Raw genomic sequence first — 27,137 nt, forward strand, 5'->3', positions numbered from 1 at the left:
CTACAGAATACCCAGACCGTGACAAAAGTGCTTTACACTTGGAATTAAAAAAACACAAGATACAAAATAAGCTTAACAGAAAAGAGAACTAACCATTTGGGTTGTACCTTTTCATGTAGTTGTGGCACTGCCCCTCAAAGCGCAATGCCACAAATCAGAGTAAAACGCGTCATCTGGAAGGGGTCTCTGCTCTACTCCATACCCACTACCAGTGTTTCTAACTTAGAGGTTTTTGGAACGCATCTGGTTAACAAAACGCATTTGAAACAGCATTAAAGTAGGCTAAAATAACTCCATGGGGTACCTGGCTTTCGCACCCTTTAGTATAGGTGTGGCATGACTAGTAAACATTCAGAATGTCAACTAAGTCAGAATGTCAACATTTAACATGTTGACAACACAAACGTTTTCTGCTTATTTTAGTTAATTATATTAAGTTAAAAAAAACGCAAGTAGACATTCTGGTGTCAACGCGTTAAAGATCAATATTATGTACATGTCAACATTTTTGAATGTCAACATATGGGCTGTCGACCTAAAGTTGACATTCTGACCGGATCCCCTTACGTACAATTGGAAAGGATAGTGGCATTTATATAAAAGCAATACTACATTTACATAAAGGGAACACAGCTCTGCTAAGAATTAGTGGACAACTGGAAACGCTTTTCTTGTTGTGAGATGTTTCGGGGGTGGTATTTAGTGATAAAGTGATCTGCCAGCCATGGGTAATGTCAGGGCTTACCTAATCTCTTAACATCCTTATAGTAACATTGCAGGACTGAGAATAGCCGACATTGAGGAAAGCGCTCTGGCCTGATGCATTCGTCCATGTGATCAACGCAGCAGGTTCCATAATAAAATGTGTAATGCAAGTTTATGTCATTTTTGCAAAGTCTCCACAGTACATTAACTCTGCACCGTATTTGGAAAATGGCTCGCCCGCAGCTTTATTCTATACTGATCGACGTTACCTAATTTATGTTCTAACACTTCAGTAAGAAATGGAAATGTGTCTTAGCACATTATATACATCTCCCATGGCTGATCGATGCTGTTGGTTTCTTTGTTTATGCATCTCACCAAGTTACGCTGCTGATTACAGGGTGAGGAAAATAGTTAAACATTAGTGAATAGTTACAGATTAATCCCACCTGTGTTTAAAAGGTCTAAGAATCCAGTACTTTGTGGCTTTCTGCTGCTCGCCGCTTTATCTAACAGCGGAAAGGTTGTTTGTCAGTAACATTTCATACGCACCGACACTATTTTTGATTATCGGTATTGCCAAGCATCTGTCAATCAGTGCGCTGTTTGGACTGTGCGCCTCTAAACACTCAAGTAGGGAGTTCTGCTGGATGCCCAGGGGAGCAGGGAAATGTCCTAGATCCCGTCTACTATCCTAATTTCCTGCAAATCACATCAACACAACGCCATTCCCAGCTGCAGGATACCGCATTTAACATCACCACACCCCATGTAGTTACTCCATGGATCTCCCCTCCCAGAGAGAAGATTACAAACACAGAGAGCATACTAGTGGCCGCTATACAATACAGAGAGCATTCTAGTGGCATTCATACAATACAGAGAGAATACTGATGACCTACATACAATCCAAAGAGCACCCTAGTAACCCATATACAAATTATTTTTGTGATCTAGTGACATATATACACTATGGAAAGCTTCCTAGTGATCTACAGTCCCTGCAATAAAGATATCATTCTATTGTCATGTACACAATACAGAAAACAGCCAAGTGACGTATATGCAATACAGATCACATTCTTCTGACATATATAGACTACAGAGAGCATTCTAGTGACAAATCATGGCATCAACCCCCATTGATGCCCCCTGCACTTGCCACTTGTACCTTTCCTCTAGGTTATCCCGAAAGATGGCATAAAGCCAACAAACTGTATGTCTGGTGGCTTTATGATGCAGGTCATCTAACTCCTAATCTCCACTCACGGTTGGACTGGTCATCTGGCAATTCTGGCAAATGCCAGAAGGGCCGAAGGCCTGATGGGACGGTCCGACCATCTGAAGGCCTGGTCTGCTCTGCTGGTGTGCTGCAAGGCCATGCCCATGTGATGTGTGGCCACGCCCCATTTTCCCACACGCACAGACAGAATGCCAGGGACGAATTTTAGCCCCAGTTCGTCCCGGTCTCTGCTGGTAACGTAATTTAGGCTACAGATTTCTTGTGGCTAAATTAATTATTTACTGCACCGGTGGTCTGGTATAAGTTTGCTTGGACTGGGCAGCTCTGAGAAAAGCTCTCAGCACTTTCATTGATGACTATTTCCAGCTGTTTACCAATCAGTGTGGGGACCTTCTGACACTGACTAAGGACTTGCCAGCAGTATGCCCAATCATCATTCTAGGAACCATCAATTGTGTATGTGAGAAGCCGGCATGGTCTAAATACCATCGCCGGAATGTTGACAGCATTAGGATCCTGGCTCCAGTATTCCGATTGCCGGCATCCCGAAGGTAAGGATCGGTGGTTAGGGGAGGGTTAGGTTTAGGGGAGGTTAGGTTTAGGCACACCTTAGGTTTAGGATGCGGGGAGGAGGAGGTTAGGTTAAGGCACCTGGGAGGGCTAGGGTAGGGGTTAAGATTAGTGGTACTATACTTACCTACGGGTGTCTGTATTCTGACCGGCAGCCTCCTGACCGCCAGGAACCCATACCCAACCCGAGAAGCCAATATACCCTATAACTATGCCGCAGAGTGACAGGCAAAGGAAGCTCAGGGCTGGTCTCTCAGCCACCAGAGGCATACTAGGGACCATGCAGCCAGCACTAGAAACTTCATGTAGCACTGACTGGAGAGTATAACCCTCACTGCCCAGCTCACCCCGGCATGTCTGCTTGTACGTTATGTTCTAGGTAAAGTTGCCAGTTATATAGGGGGTCTCTGCATTCTTCAGGATGAGATCAGTGCAAGGTACACAACCTACAATGATGCAGTAGAATAACGTATCAGTGTGAACCACAACATAAAGAGCATGTTTGTGTATAGTGTTTCCAACAACAGCGTATTTCCCGACTGTCCCAAGTGACGGACCTCAAAAGGTGGCGGAGTTTATCTAAAAAATGGGCGTTTCTGGGCAGATCGTGTGCAGGATTTGATCGGATTGGAGACCGGGCTTATTTTGTCCGGATTTTACATGTCCATGAAGTTATGCTATAACGTTACATGTCTAATGTTGGAAGGTATGCTATAACATCACATGTCTAATGTTGGAAGGTATGCTATAACATCACATGTCTAATGTTGGAAGGTATGCCATAACGTTACGTGCAGACAATAAGTAACCAAAATTCGACCACTATTATCATCCCATTTGTAATCAATTTCTGCACTTTTCATTTTAAATCGAGCATTCCAGAGGAAGAGCTAAGATGTTCTGTATGAATTTAAATCTGCATTTCTTAATTATATGGGTGGCACTGTAACTCACAGGTGCCACAATGCTCCAGTATAACTGAAAACAGATTTCAGCTTTGCAATAAAGCGATTCCGCTATTTCAACAACGTAATTAACAAAAAACCTTCAATGTTCATATACCTGATTCAAAAGAGCATCGCATCACTATTCTGTGCGATTAGTCACATTTAGATGCTCAGGATGGCTACATTTCGAGCTAGCCACTCTAACTTTAAACTTTTCTATGCATGGATATGGAGTTTGCATGCTGAAATACACTGTGCTGCTGTTAATATTCTAATGCCCTGACTGGATACGGGATGTTCTGTCTCCATTCGCTCACCTGCGCATTGGTGTACTCAGCTTTGAGCCATACTCCCCCCAAATTGAGGATTGTACAATGCATAGGGCAGGTTTGCAGTAGATTACCTACAAAAGTCTGCAATTCACTGGCCAGCCGGAAAAGTGCTATAGGAAAGGATGAGGACACAATGATACAACCTGCGTTATCAAGGCTTACCCACTGCTGCTGTGTGATGCCAAATTAATCACTGTGCAGAGGTGAAGACTTGTGTTGATCTGTATGGGGTGTGATAGAAGCACTGGTAAAAGTGCTAAATGGCATATAAGCGTGTCCAAGGTTTCTAACCTATGTATTTTAAACACCCAGGAAATGTCTGTGGCTGCTTGATTAGAGTGTGGGCTTTAAGTAAATCCGGATAATGGGTCCTGGGGGTGTGGATGTGAGAGAGAAGAGAGGGCTCCATCCACAAGACCGTTTTAGGTATTGAGACCTTCAGCCTTCAACTAGTGACTGCAACTGTGAGAGGCTAATACAGGCTGTGCCACGGTTTGGCTCAGTGTCTCATACCTGGGGAGAGCAGACAGGCTTGTTCAGAGACATTGTGATTTACTACTTGTAAGTACTGTGCATACGCCTATGCTTGTGGTGAGGACAGTAGGCCCCTACCACTATGAGAGAGGGAATTTGTTTATTTAGTGCCCAGACGGGCTAGGATTTATTTTTATGTTTTCCATTTTATACTGCACATTAAAAATTAGCTGCGGCTAGCTTGCACGAAAACCCTGGACTGGTGTGCTGTTTCCTGGCTGCTGTGTGTTTGGAGGTGTCCATCTACCCCAGGAGAGGGACCTACTAACCCAATCCTATTGCAGGTGACATCATGAACTGACTACCAATGTGCAATGATGTGTATAAGGTTATTGCACATTGGCATCCCACTCTACTTCTGCAGACCTCCCTATTGCATCTCCTGGAGAGCAGGTCTATAGAGTCAGCAAGTTGGAGTACTACTTCGTTGTCCATCAACAGCTCTGCCTCTTTCACTTGTAAAGCACAAAGCTTAAACGGAAAACTGAGCCTGCCCGTGCAGCAGTATCACTCACAGTTTGCTGTAGATCTGGGATTGCAATCCTGATGACCATTGTGTTAGTCTGAATATCTTCCAGCCTGCTAGTTGGACGCTCAGCCGTAGCCCTGATGGTGTCATAGATGGTCTCCTCCTTTGAGCTGTCTGATTCGGACTCCATTGAATAGTCTGAAAAACTCTGCGCCATCTCATCTTCACTGGAAGTGGGACTGCGTGGCATATTCAGCAGCTCTCACCATAAAATGCTACGGAGAGAAATCACATTGAAAAAGTTAATAAAATAGATTAAGAAAAAAAGAGCAATCTTATACATAAGAGAAATCTAGCAAGATCACATAGAATACCGGTATCTATACAAAAAAAAAAGAAGTTGTTATAAATTAGGACTTTGCTTTTATTATCTTAAGACATTAAAGTAAAAGGAAGATGTAAGTGATAGCTGGATACTGCCAAGACATGAACAATTGCCTGCTTGTCTGTTTCTTTCCCTACACTTGCCGTCTCTAGTGCTCACCTGTCTGCCACCAGAGAGAGAATTCCAACACTCCTGAGAGGCTGTACAATGAGATCACACATTAGCAGCGAGTATGTGATATTATGAAACTTGTGTGTCATCAAAAGACAGATCACATGCATCTTGGGGAGAGAAAGGCAAACACACCGATCCGTGCTGCGTTTCCAACACCTGCATATTCACTGAGCAATGGGTAAATTAATATTCAATTGAAGCATACCTTACACGTCAACTAATATCTAAAGGGGTTATATACGCTGGATACTACTTTTGATGCTGCTGGTAGGTTCTCTACAGATGTACTGTAGTATCAGCTCTCTCAAAAGTCTCCCTGACACTGCAAAAGCAGAGGCAACTATAGCTCATGTACATTCCCCCGAAGTTACTGTAGGCTAGTGGTTCTCGAATATTTTACACATACAGTAGGTGCCCCTTTGGCAGGCCATGTGCGTTATTTGTACCACCAACAGTTGCAGAGGAATACATTTATAATGAACTAGCTGTTGCCCGCAGCTTCGCCCATGGTGAAATCGCTTCTTCCAACATTATTTTTTATTTGAGGTTTTCTAGTTGTATTGCTTTGCATAAGGGCCCTGTGGCGGGAGTGGCCCATGTGACCAGCAGCAGCGCTATACAGACTGGTGACCAGCAACGCTATACAGACTGGTGACCAGCAGCGCCCTCACCCACCACTCACACCAATATCACTGTGTGCCCTGTGCACAGGCTGCTATGTAACCCATACTTGCCGATATTCAGCTCCCTCCTTCCGGGAGGGAGCTGAATGCAAGCATAGAGGGGGAGGCGTAGCCGGCTATGACAACGTTTTGGGGGCGGGGCCAGGGGTGTCCGCACGAACGCGTCATCGTGGCCCCGCCTCCTCTTCACGATGCCAAAAATAAAGGCATTGTGAAGCGGGGGGCGGAGCCACGATGACGCGATTCAGCGCAAAACGCGTCATCGGGCATCCCCGCTGCGGGGGTTTCAAGTAGTTGTGCGGGGGCAGGCGCAGCCGGGAGGCTTGCCTGCCTTTCCGGGGGGTCGGGAGCGGCACCCGGTATTCGGGAGGCTCCCGGCCAAATCGGGAGGGTAGGCAAGCCTGATGTAACCTCTCCTATTCCCCCACCACTCACACCAATGTCACTGTGTGCCCTGTGCAGACTGCTATGTAGCCTATCCTATTTCCCCACCACTCACACCAATGTCACTGTGTGCCCTGTGCACAGACTGCTATGTAGCCTCTCCTATTCACCCACCACTCACACCAATGTCACTGTGTGCCCTGTACACAGACTGCTATGTAGCCTATCCTATTCCCCCACCACTCACATCAATGTCACTGTGTGCCCTGTGCACAGACTGCTATGTAGCCTCTCCTATTCACCCACCACTCACACCAATGTCACTGTGTGCCCTGTGCACAGACTGCTATGTAACCTATCCTACTCACCCACCACTCACACCAATGTCACTGTATGCCCTCTGCACATACTGCTATGTAGCCTCTCCTATTCACCCACCACTCACACCAATGTCACTGTGTGCCCTGTACACAGACTGCTATGTAGCCTATCCTATTCACCCACCACTCACACCAATGTCACTGTGTGCCCTGTACACAGACTGCTATGTAGCCTCTCCTATTCACCCACCACTCACACCAATGTCACTGTGTGCCCTGTGCACAGACTGCTATGTAACCTATCCTACTCACCCACCACTCACACCAATCTCACTGTATGCCCTGTGCACATACTGCTATGTAGCCTCTCCTATTCACCCACCACTCACACCAATGTCACTGTGTGCCCTGTACACAGACTGCTATGTAGCCTATCCTATTCCCCCACCACTCACACCTATGTCACTGTGTGCCCTGTGCACAGACTGCTATGTAGCCTATCCTCTTCACCCACCTTTCATACCTATGTCACTGTGTGCCCTGTGCACAGACTGCTATGTAACCTCTCCTATTCACCCACCACTCACACCAATGTCACTGTGTGCCCTGTGCACAGACTGCTATGTAGCCTCTCCTATTCACCCACCACTCACACCAATGTCACTGGGTGCCCTGTGCACAGGCTGCTATGTAACCTATCCTACTCACCCACCACTCACACCAATGTCACTGTGTGCCCTGTACACAGACTGCTATGTAGCCTATCCTATTCCCCCACCACTCACACCTATGTCACTGTGTGCCCTGTGCACAGACTGCTATGTAGCCTATCCTCTTCACCCACCTTTCATACCTATGTCACTGTGTGCCCTGTGCACAGACTGCTATGTAACCTCTCCTATTCACCCACCACTCACACCAATGTCACTGTGTGCCCTGTGCACAGACTGCTATGTAGCCTCTCCTATTCACCCACCACTCACACCAATGTCACTGGGTGCCCTGTGCACAGGCTGCTATGTAACCTATCCTACTCACCCACCACTCACACCAATGTCACTGTGTGCCCTGTGCACAGACTGCTATGTAACCTATCCTACTCACCCACCACTCACACCAATGTCACTGTGTGCCTGTGCACAAACTGCTATGTAGCCTATCCTACTCACGCACCACTCACACCAATGTCACTGTGTGCCCTGTGCACAAACTGCTATGTAGCCTATCCTACTCACCCACCACTCACACCATTGTCACTGTGTGCCCTGTGCACAGACTGCTATGTAGCCTATCCCATTCACCCACCACTCACACCAATGTCACTGTGTGCCCTGTGCACAGACTGCTATGTAACCTATCCTATTCATCCACCACTCACACCAATGTCACTGTGTGCCCTGTGCACAGACTGCTATGTAACCTATCCTATTCACTCACACCAATGTCACTGTGTGCCCTGTGCACAAACTGCTATGTAGCCTATCCCATTCACCCACCACTCACACCAATGTCACTGTGTGCCCTGTGCACAGACTGCTATGTAACCTATCCTATTCACTCACACCAATGTCACTGTGTGCCCTGTGCACAAACTGCTATGTAGCCTATCCCATTCACCCACCACTCACACCAATGTCACTGTGTGCCCTGTGCACAGACTGCTATGTAGCCTATTCTATTCACCCACCATTCACACCAATGTCACTGTGTGCTCTGTGCACAGACTGCTATGTAGCCTAGTGACTGCGGGCACAAAGCACCTCTAGCTCCACCGCTTACCGGCCATTTGCATAGTGCCACACTTATCTTTTCATTGATGAGGTCAGTACACTTTGTTTTTTGTTATTGCTCAGCTTATACTGGACATATGGAGATAAAACAAAGAGCAGGTTATTTCTAGGACTTTCCACTACAAAGTGATGCAGTTTGCATGAAAATCGGTTCAATCATTTTTGTGCCAACTTGGAGCAAACAGACAGAAACAACGTTCTTATAATATTAGTATAGATATAATATTGCTATTACATGAAAATGTTTAGGAACTGCAATATATATATATATATATATATATATATATATATATGAAAAACAAAAATGAGAACAAAAGCGCCTTATAGTGTTGTAGTATTGAACTACAGGATTCTTTCAAAGAACTACATATATATGCGTACCCTTAGAATTATATGCAGAGGCATATAGAAGATTTCTTGGATCTCCTCATCAGTTTTTCTTTCTCGACAGAGTCCCTCTTATTTACTACCCTTCAGGTCTCTCGTATTAGTTAGTTTATTTATAGTCAGATCAATATAATGGGGAAAAAAGAAATTTTCATGGTGTAGTACTATTAAAAAATTTATTCCACACACAGTAAACATATAGAAAACTCAAATACAATTTAAAAGTTCTTTAAGAGCTTATCTCAAGTGGCTGTACTTAGCCAGGTCAGTAATCTGCGTCACTACGTCCCTTCCTCTCTACGCGTTTCACCTCTTACGCTTTTCCGGCTGGGCTTCCTCAGGAGAATATCCCTAGGTGTTTCTGGTCAATATTTATACTTTAATGTTCCTAATTGAATGCCCATTTTTGGCATTTCCGGAATCGCCAAATCAGGTGAACGGTGTAGGAATTACAACGGTTTCTATATGTGCCTCCCACTTTTTAAGGGGCCCAAAGTAATGGGACTATCAACTCAAAAGCTATTTCATGGACAGGTGTGGGCTATTCCCTCGTTATTTCATTATCAATTAAGCAGGTAAAAGGTCTGGAGTTGATTCTAGGTGTGACATTTGCATTTGGAATCAGTTGCTGTTGACTCTCAATATGAGATCCAAAGAACTGTCACTATCAGTGAAGCAAGCCATCATTAGGCTGAAAAATCAAAACAAACCACCCATCAGAGAGATATAAAAAACATTAGGTGTTGCCAAATCAACTGTTTGGAACATTCTTAAAACGAAAGAACGCACCGGGGAGCTCAGCATCACCAAAAGACCCAGAAGACCACGGAAAATAACTGTGGTGAATGACAGAAGAATTATTTCCCTGGTGAAGAAAAACCCCTTCACAACAGTTGGCCAAATCAAGAACACTCTCCAGGAGGTAGGTTTATATGTGTCAAAGTCAACAATCAAGAGAAGACTTCACAAGAGTGAATATAGAGGGTTCACCACAAGATGTAAACCATTGGTGAGCCTCAAAAACAGGAAGACCAGATTAGAGTTTGCCAAACAACATCTAAAAAAGCCATTACAGTTCTGGAACAACATCCTATGGACAGATGAGACAAAGATCAACTTGTACCAGAGTGATGGAAAGAGAAGAGTATGGAGAAGGAAAGGAACTGCTCATGATCCAAAACATACCACCTCATCAGTGAAGCATGGTGGTGGAAGTGTCATGGCATGGGCATGTATGGCTACCAATGGAACTGGTTCCCTTGTATTTATTGATGATGTGACTGCTGACAAAAGCAGCAGAATCAATTCTGAAGTGTTTCGGGCAATATTATATGCTCATATTCAGTCAAATGCTTCAGAACTCATTGGACGGCGCTTCACAGTGCAGATGGACAATGACCCGAAGCATACTGCAAAAGCAACCAAAGAGTTTTTTAAGGCTAAAAAGTGAAATGTTATGCAATGGCCAAGTCAGTCCCCTGACCTGAATCCGACTGAGCATGCATTTCACTTGATGAAGACAAAACTGAAGGGAAAATGCCCCAAGAACAAGCAGGAACTGAAGACATTTGCAGTAGAGGCCTGGCAGAGCATCACCAGGGATGAAACCCAGCGTCTGGTGATGTCTATGCGTTCCAGACTTCAGGCTGTAATTGCCTGCAAAGGATTTGCAACAAAGTATTAAAAAGTGAAAGTTAGATTTAGGATTGTTTAGTTTGTCCCATTACTTTTGGCCCCTTAAAAAGTGGGAGGCACATATAGAAACCGTTGTAATTCCTACACCGTTCACCTGATTTGGATGTAATTACCCTCAAATTAAATCTGAAAGTCTGCAGTTAAAGCACATCTTGTTTGTTTCATTTCCAAGCCATTGTGGTGGTGAACAGAGGCCAAAATATGAAAATTCTGTCAATGTCCCAATATTTATGCACCTGACTGTGTGTATATATATATATATATATATATATATATAATATATATATACTGTAAATGACAAGAGTTAAATGCCCCTTACAATAATGTTTTCCTATATCTGCAGCATGTTTAGCGTCCCAGAGAACCTTAAATCGAAGATACTGTGCATACCTGTTTCATTTAACACATTCGGTGATGGCCCTATCAAAAAGTGTGAATTAAATAACTGATATCGGGTGTAATAACTGTAATTACCCTCTACAACCCCAATCTTCAAAACATTGGAGAGAAAAATGTCTGCAGGAATATGAGGCGGGTCCCAGAGGCATCTGCGGAAACCGCCGAACACAGAATTACCACGCAGCCTAAATGTACCCAGAGAAAACAGTTACTATTCATAGTGCCCAAGAACAATTACATCCTATTCAGTCCTGTGTCTTCTTACTGAGGAGAACAAAACAGGTGTTTTACAGAAACAGTTACAGAGAACAATCTCCTCATGGGCAAAATTCAGTGACCCTCAAATCATAGTTGCCTATGTTTTGAGGCCAATTTCCCCAGCGAGGTGGGCAGTCTGGGGGCTTGATGAGGTGAATTGTGTTATTTTGGGTGTGCCCCCTACTGATACAAATTCTAATACTGAGCAGTGGGAAGAGGGGCTACAATGACTTCCTACACTATACAACACCCCCACCCACCCACTTACCACCTGAAAGCTTTAGTAATATATCACCAGTTATGCCTCAATAAGAAAATAAGATTTTGACACAATTGTACTAACTTGTGATTTGGGGCAGATGCACTATTTCAACAATACAGTCGCTAGATTTGGGGGTATATTTAGAAATGATCGGGTTTTAGACCTGATAATTATACATTTCTTATTGATGCTTATTGCGTCAATAAGAGACTATGGCCAGGATCCAATTAGCCGTGAACATTATTTGGGAACTAATGGATCACCCAGGGCTATCCAATTAGCCCTGAAAGCCGGCATTTATTGGGAATTGTGTTTCACCACCCTCAGGCAAATGAAACAAAATCGCCGAAAACAGCCCTGTTTTTGTGTCGACGGTCGCAAAAACACATACAACCTGTGGTTTGTCACGGAAAATAACAGGATCTAATTGGATAATGTAAATTGAAGTAACAGCCTATTTTATTCGGGAGAGAAATTACTCGGGGCTAATTGGATACGCAGGAATGTAAGTATCGCAGGAATGTAACTAGAATCACAAACAGGGAACAGGGATTCCTGGTTCGGGGTCCATCACGCGCTATTGCGCAGTCATCAGACCAGGACCATCACTAGGGGTGTGCGAGCTGTACCATAGCGCAGGCGCCTCGGAGCAGCAATTTTGTTGCCCATGGCCCCTGCATCTGGCTAGCAGGGTGCCTGGAATGGCATCCTGCAGCCAGTATCGCTGATGCAGTGCCACCCGCACGCAACTTGCAGCCTGTACACCCGCGTACTTCCCAGTGCTGGCTGTCCCATGATGTCAGGAGTGCGCACTGCCGCCCTGTTACGCTGCTGCATTGGACCACACAATATATTATAAACAAATGTCATTTCTATACTTTATTTTAAAAAAAATCCCCACAGTCAATTCTTTCGGTTATCACATGAGATGGCGTATTGCGGCCGTACTTGTACTTGAAATTCGTGTTTTTTGGCTCCACTAAAAAAAAACTAAAATAGTAATTGCGCTGGTGTAGATGCCCCCCCCCGCAATACTGGTTCAGTAAAGGCATTACTGCCGGCTGGAACCTTCTGATGTATAGATGTGTCCTCATACACCTGACCTTAATACGCCATGCGCATCGGCTTACACAGAGTGTCTTTTTCTCCCAAAAATGCGGCTTAGTGGCAACTGGATTCCCCAACCACTTCATAAGACTGCACTGATTAATTTGATATGCAACACTTATATATTCTGTGTGCTTCTGTATACGAAGTTCAACGCACCTTGGCATGAAAAAAAAGACAGCTGTATCACAGCACTCCACGTGCACATTCTGGGGCCTATTCATCATAACTAAAAATCCTCTGGAGGTAATTAGGTTTAGAACTCGCGAGTTCTACCTAATTACCGAAGTAATTAATAATTTCTCCTCTCCATAAGTATCTATTCCAAAAAGCTGTCATTTTTGCGATGACAGCTCTTCGGAAAATAGATACTTTTCCCTGCCTGCCCTAACTTACCGCATCTGTACTCAGTGCTGCGCATGCACCGTTACATCCGTAAAATCAGAGCATGCGCAGCACTGCCTACAGCTGTGGTAATTGTTTGCCCCCCCAACCTCCCCTCCCCTCTCCGCTCACCTCCCCCCTGTCCCCCACTTACCTGGGCGCTGCAGCCGCCTCAGGCTCCGTCTTCTGTGCTGACACTGTGTTCTCCCGGCAGAACACAGTAAAGTTTAGAAAAAAAAACAAACAACGTTCCTTCTAAACTTTACTGTGTTCTGTCGGGAGAGCACAGTGTCAGCACAGCAGACGGAGCCTGAGAAGCGAGCAGAGTGACGGAGGGAGCCGGCTGAGGACCTGCCCACGCTGACACAGGTAAGTGTCACCCACTATACGCCCCCTGAGAGTGGCGGATAGTAACACCATCAAATTCCGAAAATACATAATTTTCGGAATTTGATGAATAGCCTAATTTCCACATCCCCATACTAATGTACTAATGTATGGGGAGTATGGAAATTAAAGCAGGCGGACTTAACCAGGAGAGATCAGTGATATCTCCTGTGTTAGATGTCTTCCATGAATACTAAATTAACGGTAATTAAGGAAAATGTCCTTAAAAACTTTATCTTAGTGTTGATGAGTAGGCCCCTCAGACTCAGGGCCTCATTTATCAACGAATTTTATCACTCAAAACGAGTGATAAAGTTCGCTGTGTATGATAATGGTGCTCCAGCCAATCAGCTCCCAACTGTTATCTGTTTGAAAAATGACAGTTGGGAGCTGATTGGCTGGAGCTCCATTTATCATACACAGCGAGTTTTATCACTCGTTTTGAGTGATAAAACTTGTTGATAAATGAGGCCCATAATCGCACACCGATATACAAGTGTCACATATCAAATTAATCAGCGCAGTCTCTTGTAGCAGTTTGTCCCATCCGATTGTGACTTAAGCCGCGTACACACTAGACGATAAATTAAACGATATGAATAATGATAGTCATCGTTCATCGCGTTCAATATCGTCCAGTGTGTATGCAAGACATCGTTAACGATGCGCGCTCCCGCGGATCGTTAGCGATGTCTTTCATTGGCCTTACTTGCAGGGCAACACGACGATATCGTCAGGTGCTGCAAGTTCGGAATGAGGGAGGGTGCCGACACTTAACGATATCGTTCCGTGTGTATGCTCAATGTCATTAACGACATTGAGCCAGGCAGCACAGGGGGAAACACTTAACGATATGCTCCATGAGCGATATCATTAAGTGTGCATGAGCCTTCAGACACATCTTTGGGTGAAAAAGACGCTCAGCGCAAGCTAAGTCGCACAGGACCTGGCGCACCAAAAATGGCTGTTTGGCGCTACTGCAGTAATAGCGTATTACGAGACATTGGCAATATTGTTTTTTTGTTTGTTTTTTTTCTTTCCTGTAATAATTCAGCCCCTAAACCAGGTTAGACAAGGTTACGTTATCCCCATGGAGATTGGCTGGCTTCTACTTACTTGCTGAAACCAGCAAAACCATAGAGCAGAGGCCCTGATTCAGAGCCGGTCACTCTGACAGAGCGCTCGCTCTGAATCAGGGCCGTTTTGTTTTTTTTAGTACGGCCTCCTGGCCGCTCGCATAGCTGTGGGTGACCACCCACAGCTATAGCAAGCGGCCAGGAAGATGGTCGCGATAGTCAAGACCATCGCAACCTTCGGGCTTGCGACGAGACCCTTGTGGTAGGGTCTCGTTGCCGCAAGCCCCAGAGAGATTTCGGCTCTAACAGAGCCGAAATCTCTCCCACTGACATCACTAGTAAAGTCCTGGAAAAAGTAGGGCAAAGCTAACAGAAATAGTAACAATATATAAAATAAGTATCACACAGGAGTTTTATTATTATTATTACATTTACGATGCTGATGATGACTTATTATTATAGCATCAAAGCTCTTCAGGAACTCGGTATGAATAGGTAATGAATGGAGAAACAATGCACATAGCCCTGTCTCTAGTGGCATTATTGTTATAGGATAATAATCTCTTCTGTTAAAACACTTATTTAATGTCTTACATTATTTTGAATTAAACATAAGAAAACATTAGATAAAACGAAGCAGTTTGAATCCCTCGCAAAATCTTACGGGCTGTGTAACCTGCACAAACACGTAATCCAAATCCAACAGCAAATGTTGGGGGAAAAAGACACAAAAAGAGAGGCGCTTCATTTGACATAATAAAATAAATTCTGGAATTCAAGAAAAAAAATATGGAATATGTTTTCCAACCCAGCACGTGAAAGTTCCTTAAAGAAAATTGGCACTAAGTAAAGTTTATGTGCTAAATGCAGGGACGGCTGGTGGACCTTTGAAGTGGAGAGGACGCATGGTGGTGCCACCCCATAGGTAGGTTTGCCAGATCATCGCTTTAATAAGGGACCTGTGAACTATACAGGATCTGTGGCTGATTAAAACCAGGTGAATTTATGTAATTCATATGTGTCCCTTATTAAAGGGATGATCTGGAAACCCTACATATTGGAGGTACAGTGTGGCCGCTGCCTGTGGTTACCATGGAGATCATCCCCATTTTGACATCTCCGTCTGCCTTCTCTAGTCCCACAATTTACAGACCTGACAGAAGGGGTGTAACTATCATGGGTGCAGGCTGCAGGGTTTGCGGTTGCTATGGGCCCGGCCATCCTTCTCCCTGCACCCAGCTCCAGCCCCTCCAGTGTTTGACTACTTTTTTGTGGGCTGGCCCATCCGTTGGGACTGGCCCTGCTCCCTTCTCCCATCAGCCACAGATCAATCCCACTTTCTACTTCACACCTCCCACTTCATATATTCCTCCCCTCTTCCCCTTCTGATTACCCTTTGTCCTATCCCCCCACCCCCCATGGCCCCATAGTCCCCCCCATTGCCAACAAAAAACTTCAAACATCCAAGGCAATTGACAAACCTCTCATTACGCTATTGTGGACAACACTCAAAGGTGAAAGAGATGGTGTCAGGATTATAGAAGTGTAACATGGTCTAATCAGTCATCCTTCACGTAGTTCCCTATATCAGTCTATAATGACTGGTTCCAATCTTGAAACATGGAGGTGGATCAGGGATGGTCTGGGCAGAAATATCTTGGTATTTTATAATTACTCTCATGGGTTGAGTTACAGCCAGTGACTAAATGCTTATGGTGGGCAACCAGGTGCTTCCCATGGTCCAGTCCTTGTTTACCAACAATTACATCATTTTTGAAGATGACAATGGTCCCATTAGAGAAAGCTAGTAGTGCCCAGTCTTGGTTTGAGAAGAATGAAGATGAAGTTTTGCATCTTCCTTGAACGGAACAACCTCCATACCTTGATATCATGGAAGCAGTGTGGTCCGTGTTTGGGGATAGTGTGAGAAGCAGATTCCCTCCTCCATCATCTCTCAAGCAACTTGAAGATGTTACTTCCTAAAGACTAGGAGAAAATAATATTCAGAACTTATGTCTATTCCAGGAAGGATAACAAGTTGTATTGCAAGCAAAAGGGGGCCCAGTGGCGTATTAATAAAAGAAATGTGTTTTTCAAAGCTAGTAGCATTTTGTTGTCCACCCATGCATATATTACACAAAGTTTTATCGTTTCCCTCTGCACAGCCGAAGAAATTGTGTAGCAACCTCTTCGAAAGAACGGTCATATTATAAGATCTTATATACAGTATATATAGCGTTCCCGCTAGGCTGTTTTAGCGGGGCACGGCGCCCTGCCCTCCTTCTGGAGGGCAAAAAGCACCCTGCCCTCCAGGAGGAGGGCAAAAAGCGCCCTGCCTTCACAGCCTGCGGGTGCCATTCTCACCCGCGGGACGCAGTGTCCCGCGGGTGAAGAAACACGCAGTGTACCGGTCACCGCCGGAGAATAGACGCCGGGCGCATGCGCCCGGCATCTATTCTCCCTTTCTGCAGCGCTTGGGGGCTGCCCGGCATGTCCGTAAGCGCCGGGCACGCCCCCAAGTATGATGAAAAGGGGACGCGTCTTATAGACACGCCCCATTTTCATGACCACGCCCCCTTTTCGGCGCACGCATAAGTTTGCCCTCTCTAGCTCCGGCGCCCTGCCTCCCACCGGAGCTAGACTGAACACTAATATATATATATATATATATATATACATATACATATACATATACACAGTCAGTTCCATAAATATTGGGACATTGACAGAATTTTCAGATTTTGGCCTCTATTCACCACCACAATGGCTTTGAAATGAAACAAACAAGATGTGATTTAACTGCAGACTTTCAGATTTAATTTGAGGGTAATTACATCCAAATCAGGTGAACGGTGTAGGAATTACAACGGTTTCTATATGTGCCTCCCACTTTTTAAGGGGCCAAAAGTAATGGGACTATCAACTCAAAAGCTATTTCATGTACAGGTATGGGCTATTCCCTCGTTATTTCATTATCAATTAAACAGGTAAAAGGTCTTGAGTTGATTCTAGGTGTGACATTTGCATTTGGAATCAGTTGCTGTCGACTCTCAATATGAGATCCAAAGAGCTGTCACTATCAGTGAAGCAAGCCATCATTAGGCTGAAAAATCAAAACAAACCACCCATCAGAGAGATAGCAAAATCTTTAGGTGTGGCCAAATCAACTGTTTGGAACATTCTTAAAAAGAAAGAACGCACCAGAGAGCTCAGCAACACCAAAAGACCCGGAAAACCACGGAAAACAACTGTGGTGGATGACAGAAGAATTATTTCCCTGGTGAAGAAAAACCCCTTCACAACAGTTGGCCAAATCAAGAACACTCTCCAGGAGGTAGGTTTATATGTGTCAAAGTCAACAATCAAGAGAAGACTTCACAAGAGTGAATATAGAGGGTTCACCACAAGATGTAAACCATTGGTGAGCCTCAAAAACAGGAAGACCAAATTAGAGTTTGCCAAACAACATCTAAAAAAGCCATTACAGTTCTGGAACAACATCCTATGGACAGATGAGACAAAGATCAACTTGTACCAGAGTGATGGGAAGAGAAGAGTATGGAGAAGGAAAGGAACTGCTCATGATCCAAAACATACCACCTCATCAGTGAAGCATGGTGGTGGTAGTATCATGGCGTGGGCATGTATGGCTGCCAATGGAACTGGTTCCCTTGTATTTATTGATGATGTGACTGCTGACAAAAGCAGCAGAATCAATTCTGAAGTGTTTCGGGCAATATTATATGCTCATATTCAGTCAAATGCTTCAGAACTCATTGGACAGCACTTCACAGTGCAGATGGACAATGACCCGAAGCATACTGCAAAAGCAACCAAAGAGTTTTTTAAGGCTAAAAAGTGAAATGTTATGCAATGGCCAAGTCAATCCCCTGACCTGAATCCGACTGAGCATGCATTTCACTTGATGAAGACAAAACTGAAGGGAAAATGCCCCAAGAACAAGCAGGAACTGAAGACATTTGCAGTAGAGGCCTGGCAGAGCATCACCAGGGATGAAACCCAGCGTCTGGTGATGTCTGTGCGTTCCAGACTTCAGGCTGTGATTGCCTGCAAAGGATTTGCAATAAGTATTAAAAAGTGAAAGTTTGAGTTAGGATTGTTTAGTTTGTCCCATTACTTTTGGCACATACAGAAACCGTTGTAATTCCTACACCGTTCACCTGATTTGGATGTAATTACCCTCAAATAAAATCTGAAAGTCTGCAGTTAAAGCACATCTTGTTTGTTTCATTTCCAAGCCATTGTGGTGGGGAATAGAGGCCAAAATATGAAAATTCTGTCAATGTCCCAATATTTATGCACCTGACTGTATATATGTATATATATATATATATATATATATATATATACATACATATACACATACACACACACACACACACACGCAGCTACAAAAAACGGCGGCACTCATAGACTTCCAACAAAGTGATGTATTCAAATAAGCATGTTAGACACCAACGTTTCGGGACCACAACATCCCTTTGTCAAGGTAAGTATACCTTGAATATTTCATAAATCTTTTAAATGGATTAATAAAAGTTAATTTTTAATACAATATTTGAGTGCCCCTCCAAAAAAGAGTTTCTTTTTCTCTCAATTTGAACTTTTATATAATTCTGTAAGATGTCTGTCTCTGACACGCTCAGTAGGTGGCAGAACTCTCAGGTGACACAGATACTGAAGGGAGGGGTCAGAGGTCAGACCAACTGTCAATATCTGTATTGTTGTGTTTGTTTTTTCCTTATTCAGGGAAGGCGCGGCATGGCGGGAGAACGCTGCATCTCAGTGGCTTTATTGTGGCGCAAGAGAGCGTTGTGAGGGCGCTTGACCTCGATGTAACATGACGAGTCTGTCCTTCTCATACGAGGGGACCCGAGCGCTTTTGCATGGAAGTGCTCAGAGCAGACTGGCCCAGGAGGGAGGCGAGACCTTCACAGCGTAAGTGCGTCTTTAGGGGGAGCGTTTTAGTCATTCCCCGTTTGTCAGCTTGAAAGCTAGAACTGAGTAGGCAGCGTCTCCTGGCCAGCGTGGTTAGGTGAATTCATTAATTCGGAAATAAAAGCTGTGACCTTTTATCCTAGCTGTTATGGTGTCTGTCTCTTTATTTATTAGATAAGTTAAGTGCTTAGTTAAGTAAGGATGTGTAAGGTATTTAATTAGCAATAATATCCAGAAAGCCAACACCCATACTATGGTATATAAATCAGGACATAGACAAAGGCTCTTTGGCTCGTGTATGGACCTGAGACTGCAGTAGGGTGTCTGCAATGTATATTGGAAGACCTGGGCGTTGATAAAATGAGGGCTCCCCAGGAGAAGATGAAGATGAACTACATCTTACGTTGAAGATGATGAACTACTGGTGTCATCTGAATATACAGACAAAAGTTGAGTATACTCTATACTTTGTATGTTAATTGTTTGTTGTTTGTTTGTAACTTGTAAATAAAGTGTGTTCATTTGTGCTCACTCAAATGGTCACGTGTGTTTACTTTTTAATTTCGATCATAACGAAACCCACTGTTATCCAGACACTAACCTAGCATTTCAGATGCAGATACACCGGCAGTCTCACACATAATATAGGCATGACGATATAATAATTTTAATCACCAGAAGCTGCTTGTGCGTCCGATTTGCATCATTTTGTGAATAAGACGCACTGTAAGGGAAAAAAAATTGCACAAAAAGACGCTCATCGCGTCACGGCATGGCTGTTTAAATAGGAAATATAGGCCCTCATTCAGAGCCGGACGCTCTGAGCAGAGCGCTCGCTCTGAATGAGGGCCGACCTCCATAAAAATGGACCGTCCTCCTGGACGCTCGTATAGCTGTGGGTCACCACCCACAGCACATACGAGCGTGCAGGTTGATGGTCGCGATGGTCTTGACCATCGCGACCATCGCCAGTGCGACCAGAAGCCTGTGGTCGGGTTTTTCTACCACAAGCCCTGGAGTGATTTTGGCTCTATCAGAGCCAAAATCACTCCCACTGACATCACTAGTGATGTCAGTGGGGCCATCTTCTGACGGTAGGCGTTCCCTTGGGAACGCCTCCGTCTGGCAGGCACGCCCCCGGCACGCCCACCAAAGGGGGCGTGCTGTCAATCAACATCGACAGCAAGCCCCCTTTGATCAGACACAACGAGCGAAGGAAAGTCCTTCCGTTGTGCGCATGCGCAGTGCACACCATCGACCCACTTGCGAGCGGACAGCCGCTTGCGAGTGGGTCTGAATGAGGCCCATAGATTGTAAGCTCCTCTAGGGCAGGGACTGATGAAAATGACAAATATTCTCGTGAAAGCACTATGTAATGTGTGCGCTATATAATAACTAATAAAATAATAATAATATACATATTATCTTTTTCTCTAACTTACCCATCATTTGCCCACAAACCACTGTTTGGAAATTATATCCCTGGACTGTGAAAAAAGCGCTTGCATGTATCATACATGTTTCCATGATAACGTGCAATGCACGTGGCCACAACCGGCTGGACACACAGGGGTATATGTATCAAGCCTTGGAGAAAAGAAAAAGTGGACAGAGATAAAGTACCAACCAATCAGCTCCTGTCACTTTACAGGCTGAGTTTGAAAAAATGAGAGTTAGGAGCTGATTGGTTGGTACTTTGTCTGTGTCCACTTTATCTCTCCAAGGCTTAGTACATCTACCCCACATTCAAATAAAAAAAAAACATCTATAACTTACATACAACTAATAAAGTGTAAAGTAACACAGAAAGTGCCTAATAACTAACAGAGAAGAAAACGAGAGTCAGACACAAAGTATAGGGGGTTATTTACTAAGCCGTGTTTTGCTAATAAACTCATTGCCCTTTTAAATTTCGGGCATAAACATGATCGGAAGTGCAAGATTTTAGAACCCGACATTCATAAACAAACCCCTAGAAGTTGCCCATAGCAACCAATCAGCTTCTGCCATTTTTCAGACTGCGCTAGATAAATTGGATAGCTACAGTAAGTGCTGATTGGTTGCTATAGGGAACTTCTCCTTAAAGGAGGAAGCACTGCAACTATTAGGGGGAATTCAATTGTATGCGTCCAATCGCCCTTCTAAACTGACGGGGCGATATTCAATTGTTTCAGGTTTTTCACGCATGTACCGCCCAAATAGACCAGGTTTTTAGACGAGTAAAGTGGCTAAACCTGACTAAAGTCCTGCTTAGCGCATCCAATTTTTGCTCACCACCTCAGGAGGGTGCGAGCAGAAATCCTGCATTTGCGCCCGTCGGCACAAACAAGTGAATAATAAAATTCCCCCAGACTACTATGGAGGGGGTCGCAGCAGATATCTCCGATATATGTCACAGTTCCTCCATTTTCATTCCTCATATGCAATCTCCATAGGATTCTAAGGGAGTTGTTGTTCTGCCGGACTTACCAAGCTGCTTGGCACCGATAACGCCATTTCCAAATGGCTTTATCCTACAGTGGCCTAAAGGCTACCATATCGCAGATTCTTCCGGTGAGGGATCCAAATTATGCATAAAACATTTATCCCATCCAAATTAAAAATGTGGGCTGTGATAAATATGCCCCTTTGTACAGATCACCAATAACTGGCAGTATATTAACTCAATAATCATCACAGATTTAATACAGCACACCAAGACCTGCCCACATATTAATAAAGCCCCAATAACCACTGGGAGTTTAGCACAGCTGCCCAATATATGTCAGCATATACAGGTGGGTCCACTCCACGTACATCTAGCCCTCTTGCACGCTAAACAGCCCTTCTAATTGCACCAAGTTGGTAGCGCTGAGCGTCTTTTCGTTCAACTTTTTTACTTCGAATGCATCTTATTCGCATAGCATTGCGAATAAGACACACAAGCAGCTTTTGATGATTAAAATGATATGCCGCTGACACTGTAGTGTAGCATTTTGCATGTTGACACCGTAACGTAGCATTTCACATGCAAACATGGTAGCGTATCATTTCGCCTGCTGACACTGTAGCATAGCATTTCGCATGTTGATACCGTAGCGTAGCAATTCGCTTGCTGACACCGTAGCGTAGCAATTCACTTGCTGACACCGTAGCGTAGCATTTTGCTTGCTGACACTGTAGCGTAGAATTTCGCATGCTGACACTGTAGCGTAGAATTTTGCTTGCTGACACTGTAGCGTTGCATTTCGTATGCTGACATTGTGGCGTAGCATTTAGCTTGCTGACACCCTAGCATAGCATTTCGCATGCTGACATTGTAGTGTAGCATTTCGCATGCTGACACTGTGGCGTAGCATTTCGCCTGCTGACACTGTGGCGTAGCATTTAGCTTGCTGACACCCTAGCGTAGCATTTCATATGCTGACATTGTAGCGTAGCATTTCACATGCTGACACTGTAGCGTAGCATTTCGCCTGCTGACACTGCAGCGTAGCATTTTGCCCGCTAACAAAGCAGCGTAGCATTTCGTATGCAGATACACATGCACATAGAAAGTAGGCATGCCGCATGTTATTTTAATGGGCAAAAGCTGCTAGCACGTCCTGTTCACACAGTTATGCAAATAAGATGCATTTTACGGGAAAAAGTCATATGAAGATACGTGCGGCAGTCGCACGCCATGTGTATCATGACTTGTAGCTCAGGGAGTATAGACGTGTGTGGACACATCTGTACTGCCTACTGCCGTGCACAGTGTGGGCAGGTCACTGCGGTGTTCTATACATAGTGCTGGTGCATACACACAATTCTCCTGCTGGTGTACACTATAGAACAGGGGTTCCCAACCACGGTCCTCAAGGCACACTAACAGTCCAGGTTTTAGGGATAGCCATACTTGAGCACAGGTGACTTAATTAGTGCCGCAGTTATTTTGATTGAACCATCTGTGCACAATCATGGATATCACTAAAACCAGGACTGTTAGTGTGCCTTGAGGACCGAGGTTGGGAATCACTGCTATAGAATAATGTTGTGTGCGCTATAGATAACACATTGACTTATACTCGGCTGCTAGTTTCCAGAAGTACATTTCATGATGATTTCTGCATGCCCGCAATCCACTCCCGGGAAATACATGTGTCTGAATGCTTAGCCTTTCTATTACATCCTTTATACAGGCTGCGGTGACGAGTAACGTTTCTGTAGATGTGACGGGAATAAGTCTTATTGAAATCTTATGAACTGTTACAGTATGGTGTAGAAAATGCAGAGCCTTGGTCTAGCTGCAGATTAATGCCCAGCTGTGAGCATGAGACAAAATATCCAATTTACAGGGAAAAGCAAAACTATTCATTTCATAGAAGTGTGGAATTTCCTCATTGGTCACCCAACCCGTATCTACAGTCCCCAGAGACAAAAAGGGAAAGGATCAAACAGAGCGACAGCTTGTCACGTAGGAGGCTCTCCATATCCCTACAACACAAAGCAACTGTTAGGTTAAACAAATGATACTGTATAAGATTGTCTGAAAATCCCAAACGACAGCAGCTCAAGACAAGCTATAGAAAAAGGGGCATCGCAATATTATCTATAGTGTATTACAAAAGTTTTAGGGGACGATTTAATAAGCCGAAAAATGCTTAACGCGGGTTCAAAACTATTGGATGCGACTTTTTGCTATTCAATTAGAAATCTGCGTCCAGTTAACACAGGTCTCATTGGGAACTAACGCAGATTTTAGTTTGCAGCTCAAGACTAGGTGCTGGGTGTATAGTATGGGAAAGGCTTTATTTTCAGGCCAAAAAAAAATGTCGGGACACAGCGTAGTACCCCTGGGATTCCCCTCCCAATGCATAATATTATATGTATTGTTTTTTAACCAGGAAAATATGGGTTTTAAAGACATGTCATTTTGCTGGTGATTTTTTTCTAAAAAGCAGAAAATGGGGTAAATTATGTGAGACAGGTATGTGGAGGTGTAAATGATGTGGGACAGGTATGTGGCGGTGCAAATGATGGGGGACAGGTATGTGGCGGTGTAAATGATGGGGGACAGGTATGTGGCGGTGTAAGTGATGTGGGACAGGTATGTGGTGGTGTAAATGATGGGGGAAAGGTATGTGGAGGTGTAAATGATGTGGGACAGATATGTGGTGGTGTAAATGATGGGGGACAGGTATGTAGAGGTGTAAATGATGAGGGACAGGTATGTGGAGGTGTCAATTATGTGGGACAGGTATATGGAAGTGAAAATGATGTGTGGAAGCTATGTGGAGGTAAATGATGTGGGGCAGGTATGTAGAGGGCTAAATGATGTGGGACAGGTATGTGGAGATGTAAATGACGGGGGACAGGTATGTGGAAGTGTAAATGACGTGGTACAGGTATGTGGAGGTGTAAATGATGGGGGACAGGTATGTGGAGGTGTAAATGATGTGGGACAGGTATGTGGAGGTGTAAATGATGTGGGACAGGTATGTGGAGGTAAATGATTTGGGGCAGGTATGTGAAGGTGTAAATAATGTGGGACAGGTATGTGGAGGTGTAAATGATGTTGGACAGGTATGTGGAGGTGTAAATGATGGGGGACAGGTATGTGGAGGTGTAAATGATGTGGGGCAGGTATGTGGAGGTGTAAATGATGTGGGGCAGGTATGTGGAGGTGTAAATGATGTGGGGCAGGTATGTGGAGGTGTAAATAATGTGGGACAGGTATGTGGAGGTGTAAATGATGTTGGACAGGTATGTGGAGGTGTAAATGATGGGGGACAGGTATGTGGAGGTGTAAATGATGTGGGGCAGGTATGTGGAGGTGTAAATGATGTGGGGCAGGTATGTGGAGGTGTAAATGATGTGGGGCAGGTATGTGGAGGTGTAAATGATGTGGGGCAGGTATGTGGAGGTGTAAATGATGTGGGACAGGTATGTGGAGGTGTAAATGATGTGGGACAGGTATGTGGAGGTGTAAATGATGTGGGACAGGTATGTGGAGGTGTAAATGATGTGGGACAGGTATGTGATGGTGTAAATGATGGGGGACAGGTATGTGGAGGTGTAAATGATGTGGGACAGGTATGTGGAGGTGTAAATGATGTGGGACAGGTATGTGATGGTGTAAATGATGGGGGACAGGTATGTGGAGGTGTAAATGATGGGGGACAGGTGTGTGGAGGTGTAAATGATGGGGGACAGGTGTGTGGAGGTGTAAATGATGGGGGACAGGTGTGTGGAGGTGTAAATGATGGGGGACAGGTATGTGGAGGTGTAAATGATGTGGGGCAGGTATGTGGAGGTGTAAATGATGGGGGACAGGTATGTGGAGGTGTAAATGATGGGGGACAGGTGTGTGGAGGTGTAAATGATGGGGGACAGGTGTGTGGAGGTGTAAATGATGGGGGACAGGTGTGTGGAGGTGTAAATGATGGGGGACAGGTGTGTGGAGGTGTAAATGATGGGGGGACAGGTGTGTGGAGGTGTAAATGATGTGGGGCAGGTATGTGGAGGTGTAAATGATGTTGGACAGGTATGTGGAGGTGTAAATGATGGGGGACAGGTATGTGGAGGTGTAAATGATGTGGGGCAGGTATGTGGAGGTGTAAATGATGTGGGGCAGGTATGTGGAGGTGTAAATGATGTGGGGCAGGTATGTGGAGGTGTAAATGATGTGGGGCAGGTATGTGGAGGTGTAAATGATGTGGGGCAGGTATGTGGAGGTGTAAATGATGTGGGGCAGGTATGTGGAGGTGTAAATGATGTGGGGCAGGTATGTGGAGGTGTAAATGATGTGGGACAGGTATGTGATGGTGTAAATGATGGGGGACAGGTATGTGGAGGTGTAAATGATGTGGGACAGGTATGTGGAGGTGTAAATGATGTGGGACAGGTATGTGATGGTGTAAATGATGGGGGACAGGTATGTGGAGGTGTAAATGATGGGGGGCAGGTGTGTGGAGGTGTAAATGATGGGGGACAGGTGTGTGGAGGTGTAAATGATGGGGGACAGGTGTGTGGAGGTGTAAATGATGGGGGACAGGTGTGTGGAGGTGTAAATGATGGGGGACAGGTGTGTGGAGGTGTAAATGATGGGGGACAGGTATGTGGAGGTGTAAATGATGTGGGACAGGTATGTGGCGGTGCAAATGATGGGGGACAGGTATGTAGAGGTGTAAATGATGAGGGACAGGTATGTGGAGGTGTCAATTATGTGGGACAGGTATATGGAAGTGAAAATGATGTGTGGAAGCTATGTGGAGGTAAATGATGTGGGGCAGGTATGTAGAGGGCTAAATGATGTGGGACAGGTATGTGGAGATGTAAATGATGGGGGACAGGTATGTGGAAGTGTAAATGACGTGGTACAGGTATGTGGAGGTGTAAATGATGGGGGACAGGTATGTGGAGGTGTAAATGATGTGGGACAGGTATGTGGAGGTGTAAATGATGTGGGACAGGTATGTGGAGGTGTAAATGATGTGGGACAGGCATGTGGAGGTAAATGATGTGGGGCAGGTATGTGGAGGTGTAAATAATGTGGGACAGGTATGTGGAGGTGTAAATGATGTTGGACAGGTATGTGGAGGTGTAAATGATGGGGGACAGGTATGTGGAGGTGTAAATGATGTGGGGCAGGTATGTGGAGGTGTAAATGATGTGGGGCAGGTATGTGGAGGTGTAAATGATGTGGGGCAGGTATGTGGAGGTGTAA

At 44.7% G+C, this 27,137-nt stretch overlaps 1 protein-coding gene across 2 annotated transcripts in view; it reads right to left on the reverse strand.

Annotated features, from left to right (window-relative positions):
• SHANK2 (SH3 and multiple ankyrin repeat domains 2) overlaps positions 1 to 27,137 on the reverse strand; it is a 607,737-nt gene that overhangs the window by 569,437 nt on the left and 11,163 nt on the right. For both annotated transcript variants that reach the window (XM_088458264.1, XM_088458263.1), the window contains exons 2-3: positions 16,373 to 16,477; positions 4,847 to 5,075 (exon numbers count right to left, since the gene is read on the reverse strand). In XM_088458264.1, the coding sequence (XP_088314390.1) occupies positions 4,847 to 5,050 (204 nt within the window). In that variant the 5' untranslated portion in view covers positions 5,051 to 5,075; positions 16,373 to 16,477. The remainder of the gene's footprint in view (positions 1 to 4,846; positions 5,076 to 16,372; positions 16,478 to 27,137) is intronic.

This window comes from Taudactylus pleione, unplaced genomic scaffold, assembly GCF_031769625.1.
Source record: "Taudactylus pleione unplaced genomic scaffold, aTauple2 ptg000820l, whole genome shotgun sequence".
In the NCBI taxonomy this organism is placed as follows: Eukaryota; Metazoa; Chordata; class Amphibia; order Anura; family Myobatrachidae; genus Taudactylus; species Taudactylus pleione.